Source organism: Myotis davidii, unplaced genomic scaffold, assembly GCF_000327345.1.
Source record: "Myotis davidii unplaced genomic scaffold, ASM32734v1 scaffold510, whole genome shotgun sequence".
NCBI classification, from domain to species: domain Eukaryota; kingdom Metazoa; phylum Chordata; class Mammalia; order Chiroptera; family Vespertilionidae; genus Myotis; species Myotis davidii.
Window position 1 is genome coordinate 39,574 of NW_006282203.1, and position 5,762 is coordinate 45,335.

A 5,762-nucleotide genomic window follows, 5' to 3' on the forward strand; every position below is an offset into this window, starting at 1 on the left:
ACTGGGGATGTGCGCGCAATCCAGGTACATGCCCTTGACTGGAATCGAACCTGGGACCTTTCAGTCCGCAGGCCGATGCTCTATCCACTGAGCCAAACTGGTTTCGGCGATGTTATTCGCATCTTTATGCAGTGATACTTGTTCTAATAAGTTGTTTATTTCTTTTGTGCCCTAAATTCATGAAAGAAATGCCGAATAACTTGTTATATAACTGTAAATAATATAAAAAATATTAAAAATTAATTTTAAACAAATTTCTTTACACATTAGTTATTCTTTCACAATGCAGTCATTTTGACTGCTTTTGGGCAATATAGGTATATACTAAATTTCGGTCTTTCTAGTGTTAAACATGCTTTTTATAAAGACATAAGCCTCACACAGCTGTGTTTTTCTCTTTTCTTTAAGAGAATCTGTTGTTTTAGGGAGCACGGACTTCCTAGAAGATGAGATAGAAAAGATTGTAGAGGAACTGGGAAAGGAATACAAAGGCAATGCCTACCACTTAATGCACAAAAACTGCAATCACTTTTCTTCAGCTTTATCAGAGGTAAGTTACATTTTATCCTAAAAGTTCTTCAAGTGATAACATTTCCTAGTACACTCACTGTCCCACTGCATGTAACTGATTCGTCCTTGCTGGTTCTTCGTGTTGTATAAAGTAGGTATTGCATCTCTCTCTCCTGTCTGCATGACCGTTCTAACATGGTAACTTAGTGTCACACAGCTTGGAATTGTGATTCTGTTTGCTGTGGGTACAGAGCGAGTACAGTGGTTGTCTCTTATTCTAACTCATGTTATTACCGCCCGAAACTCCGCTGTAAAGAAGCGAATGCCTGAGCGACTGCTGCTTTCCAGCCACTCGCATTTCTCTTGCCCTAAGTTTTCGTTGCCAACTTGAGTTTTCTTCCCTGGCTCCTACTTATTCATAAGTCATTCACTTTTCCTGTCTTGGAATCTTACTCTGCCAGCTTCTCACGCAGGCACTTACTGTCCTTCCTAATTCTTGAATCCCAGGCGACCAAAACTAGATCAGAATTACAGGACCTTGAAAAAGAAAATGGAAGGAAGAAAACAAAGGATGCTCAGATAAGGTCTAGAGAATTAAATAGCGCTTGGGACAGCTACCCAACTCGCTGGCCTGGGGCAGCCGGGTACGGAGGTGGAGGAGAGTGTTCCAGAGGCTGTGAGCTGCAAGGAGGCCGCCCTGACCCCTGCAGGCATGCGTGGCCCTGGCTCTGTCCACCTCCCTCCCGGCTCCCGTGGCATCGCGGCCAGCAGGACTGTAGCGGACTGTTGCGGGGCTTCTCCAAGTATGTTTCACGGACGTCGCACCCCACATAGGAGTCTGTGAGAGGGGCATCGCCTCTGCCCCACGACAGATGGGCCGAGTCCCATCTTCACTGCAACACGGTCCCCAGGTGCTTCCTGTGAACATAGAAGTTGGAGAAGCATCTCCAGTCCTGTGGACGCATCGATGCCACAGGGGTGACCTGGGGGATCTTCAGGGCAGGAGGAAGGTGGCTCAGGGCTTTCTTGAGACTCGCATGACATTGTAAGGATGCAAACACGGGTGCTGACAGCTCACGGGCTGTGTCTTAGGCCAGTCCAGTTACTGCGCAGGGGTCGGGACACAGGCAGCTTCAGGAAGCATGTGGGTACACAAGGGGGGGCAGTGGTCTCGGGGTGTGTCACACGGACCAGTGCTCACAGTCCCACTCCCGGGGCCGACCTTCAGCCACGCAGCTAGCCCTTAGCGTGTCTCGGTGTGAAAGGTCATACCTGCTTTTAGAGTGGCAGGTGGCAGTGGTATCAGAGGCCAGTCACCATCAGGCATCGGCTAACCCTTAGGGAGGAAGGTTACAGTGCGTAATGACAGGTGTACACACCTGCTAATTCGGGGACATAAACTGCTTGAGACCGCTTTCCCAGGTCATCGTCAGAAGAGGTGGCTGGCCCTCTAGCTCGATGGCCATCATCTGGGACATGACTGGAGGCAGAAATGCTGAGGGGCCTTGGAACACGGCCTCAGTCAAGCCCAGTGTGGTCTGCAGGAGGAAGAGAACAGTAAAGAGCGAAGTTCATTTTATGAAAGACCCACTTCTCAAGGTGAAACAGGAAAGGGGCCCGGGAGGAGCCTCCGGGCCCTCGTCTGTCTGTCGTCCCTGGTGGCCTCCAGCCCCAGAGCCAGGCTTCCTCGCCCCGGGAGATGCTGCTTTCTGGGCCAGCGTGAGCTGCTGGGAAGACGGGGCCAGTGAGAGCCAGGAGAAACGGGCGCTAGAGATGGAGGGCGGGGAGAATTCACAGAGGAACATACCCGAGACTGACAGCCCTCCCCCGGCCCGAGGCGTCTCTGCCCTCCGGTAACCCCTGTGGTGGTCAGTCCTCCCACGTGTGTCTCAAAGCAGTTGCAAGGACCAAAGAGAGGAAGAAGCCAGGTTTTACAGGCATGAAAAGCGAGCAGCTTGACGGCTCCTCAGGAAGGAAGGAAGGAGCTGACAGTAGGGACCAGGCCCCCAGCTAGGGAGCTGCTTGTCCTCAGAGGCTGCCTGACCTCCCTCCTCCCTCCACCCTCCACGCAGGTCACCTCTCACCTAACACCCCTCTTCCTCCTCCAGATTCTCTGTGGGAAAGAGATTCCTCGCTGGATCAACCGCCTTGCCTACTTCAGCTCCTGTATCCCCTTTCTGCAGAGTTGCCTCCCGAAGGAGTGGCTCACGCCCGCAGCCCTGCAGTCCAGTGTGAGCCAGGAGCTCCAGGGCGAACTGGAGGAGGCCGAGGATGCTGTCGCCTCGGCCGCCACGGCCGCCGGCTCCCGGCCCGGGCGCCACACTAAACTCTAAAGGTCTCCAAAGCCACACGCAGCACTGTCCGGCGGTTGAGTGTCACTAGCGAGAAGTGAGGAGGAAGCGTCCTGTGACGCGAATGCACAGCTGGCTCTCCCATCCCGTCTCACAGCTCAGGATTCCATTTGTACAACCAGCCACGCGGCGCAGGGGGAACTGCGTGAGCGCCCTCTGGTTTTTTACCCACTTGTAAATGCAGGTTTTCTTCTGTTTTCTACGACTCTGTTAAGTTATGTTTACAGTATTTTGTATCGCTGTTTACAGACCTTGCATGGACTCCTGCCACCATAAAAGGAAAATCTCCATGTCTTCACTGTCAGGCAGGCAATCTCTGTACACTTCCGACAATTGCCAGCTCTGGCGTCAATCATAGGCACACACAGAGACCAGCGGCCGTGGGCATCGCCTGCTTGAGACTGAGGTTTGTGTGTTTCTGTGGAGGTTTTGGCACAGGAGGCAGAGAGCGGAGGAGCACACACAGCCGAGGGCTGGGGGCCTGGTCTGCTGAGAGGGAGCCCCTCCGCCTCCTCCCTCCCTCCCTCCCTCCGGGCGGCACAGCTCCCCTGGTTCCTCCCAACACCCTCCCCAGCGGAGGCACGCGCCTCGCCTCTGTCCGGCTGGCTTTGCTGCCTCTGACTGGAACTAAGATGTTTTTTGTTAAAGTAACTGACAAGTGGTTTTGCACACGTGTTGGGAGCTTCATTTTTCTTTAACACGCTGACGGCCTCCCTGCACAGGAGTTTGTGGGCGAGTAGGGACATCCTAAACGGTAGCCTTCCGAGCAGCAGGACGAGTTGACGTTCAACTGCGTGTAGCTATCCAGGCTGCCTTTATACTAGACCTTGAAAACAGGTTAAAGCAACACACTCCAAAAAGCTGATTCTTGGATGTTTCAGGCGATTTAGTACCACATCAGGGAGAGTAAGTTGTTAGTTTGTTATGGGAGTAGTTTCGTCTCATTGACCTCTCGTTTGAAGTCACACTTGTGTATCTTTAAGTTCCTTTTTTTCTGTTCTCTCAAATGTATGTCTCTTACGTCACACTCTCTAAGGATGGAACTGTCACACAGATAAGTCCTCATTAGCAAGGAATCTGTCAGCTCGAGTCTACTCCCCGTTTGGCCCCTGGATGTAAGAGCCACGTCATTACATGTCACATTCAATTTTTCTGCCTTAAGAATGAATGTCCTACGTAAGACTGGATGCCGTATATACCGTACCCAAGGCAGTGACTTCCACTTTCTACACGTTGTTAGTTTAAAGTCATCTCTTATTTCAGCGTCTAGACTGGATTGTTAGTGCTACTACTCTTTGTAAAGATACATATCTTTCAGTAAACTACATTTTTAACTTTTCCATAAGCTGATTTTGATTCATTTTATCAACTTAAGCACACCCCCTTCATAGGGAAAATAAACCTCGAGTGCTAAGCATTGACCTGAGGAAAAGGAAGCCACGTAACGTACTTACGCTTTTGGCTGCTTCTGGGAGGAAAGCCGTCACGGTCACTCCCACTCTTGGGCACAGAGCACTTGATACAAGAGCTGTGGCAGGAGGAATGTTGGAGTTTCATGGAAAGGCGACTTGGTTCAGGTCTAACAGGTTAGAATAAAACACTAAGAGTCAAGCAGTGGATTTGTTCATTGAACCAAGAGTCCTGTCCCCACACCCAGGTAGGGGAAGCCCGCGGTGCATTTCCTTGGGCCTTCTAACTCATTCAGACTCACGGGGCTCACTCCAGGCTAGTGGCCAGCACCGGGCCCTTCCCATCCGCTCGTCCAGAGCCCAGCACACAAGCGACTATTATTTTGTTGTATTTACTTTAATCTGCAGCCGTTGGAGTTTAAGAACAGTCAAGGGCCCTAGCTCCAGAAGTACAGGTGGCTCAAGGCTGGTCATAGTAACAGTCAGGTGGAATTCTGGACGGGAGGTGATCACGATCTAATTGGACTCAAGGTTGAGAAGTCAAGGTCTTTACTTTTGAGAATCCATGGGAGCCGGTTCCTCCTCTACAGCCCAGCGTGCGCCTGGGTTTATTAACTGGCACTTACCGCCTTTCCTCGCCCTGGGCGGGGAGGGATCGTGCTCCCCACCTGACCTGGTTAGACATCTGGCCATGGAGATGCTGAGAGGATGGAGGCCGAGTGAGCCCGTCTCCTGGTCCGCGGGCCAGTAACAGCGATGTAGGGTCAGAGGCTGCCGGGTTCTGCCGGTTCCCGCCCAGGGGTGTTTTCTCCTTCAGGGGTTCTCCTTCAGGGGCCTGAGCGTCGGGGTGTGGCCTGTGGAGTCCAGGGGGGGTGGTGCCTGGGATCCAGCCCACGCGCTCCGCCCACTGCAATAGCGTTACCTTCACCAGCACCGGCACCGAGCAGGGTCCTGGGTCCACCCGCGGGTAGCACCACTCCCGCTTCCGATTCTGTTCTGTCTGACGTTCCGGCGGTGGGTTCGGCGGGGAGGGCGGGGCTTGTGCCGCAGCGGCGCCCCCCCCCTGCGTGGAGCTCGTTAGTGGACGGTCCGCCGGGTCCGGAGGCGTCTCCACGGGCGGAAAGCTGTCCGGCTGTTGTCTTCATGACCCTGAAGATGGTTTCTTGTGACGTTGAATGCACATGTACTGTCATTCATAGTGTTTCTATACCAACACCAGGAGTCTTCACTTTTGCTACCTTGATACAGCACTGGGCTATCATGTTAACATTGAAATACATCAATTTATTAAAAAATACTTTTGTAAGAAGTGTCTGGCGCGCTTTCTGACCTCCAGGCAGGGGCAGCTGTTAGGGGTTGGGATTGGGGTGGGCGGCTGCTTTCCAAACCCAAGGTGCCCACCTGCTCCAAAGACCCGGCCCGTCACAGCGGCTCCCGGGGAGCGGAGGCGAGGCCGGGAGGGGACACACCTGTCCCCACCCGCGGAATCCAG

The 5,762-nt window shown here is 52.8% G+C and overlaps 1 protein-coding gene across 1 annotated transcript in view; it reads left to right on the forward strand.

The window, feature by feature from the left end:
• DESI2 (desumoylating isopeptidase 2) overlaps positions 1–5,576 on the forward strand; it is a 21,243-nt gene extending 15,667 nt beyond the window's left edge. The window contains 2 exon segments of the mRNA XM_015570913.1: positions 409–550; positions 2,619–5,576. Of these exon segments, the coding sequence (XP_015426399.1) occupies positions 409–550; positions 2,619–2,843 (367 nt within the window). The 3' untranslated portion in view covers positions 2,844–5,576.
• The last annotated feature ends 186 nt before the right edge of the window (positions 5,577–5,762 follow it).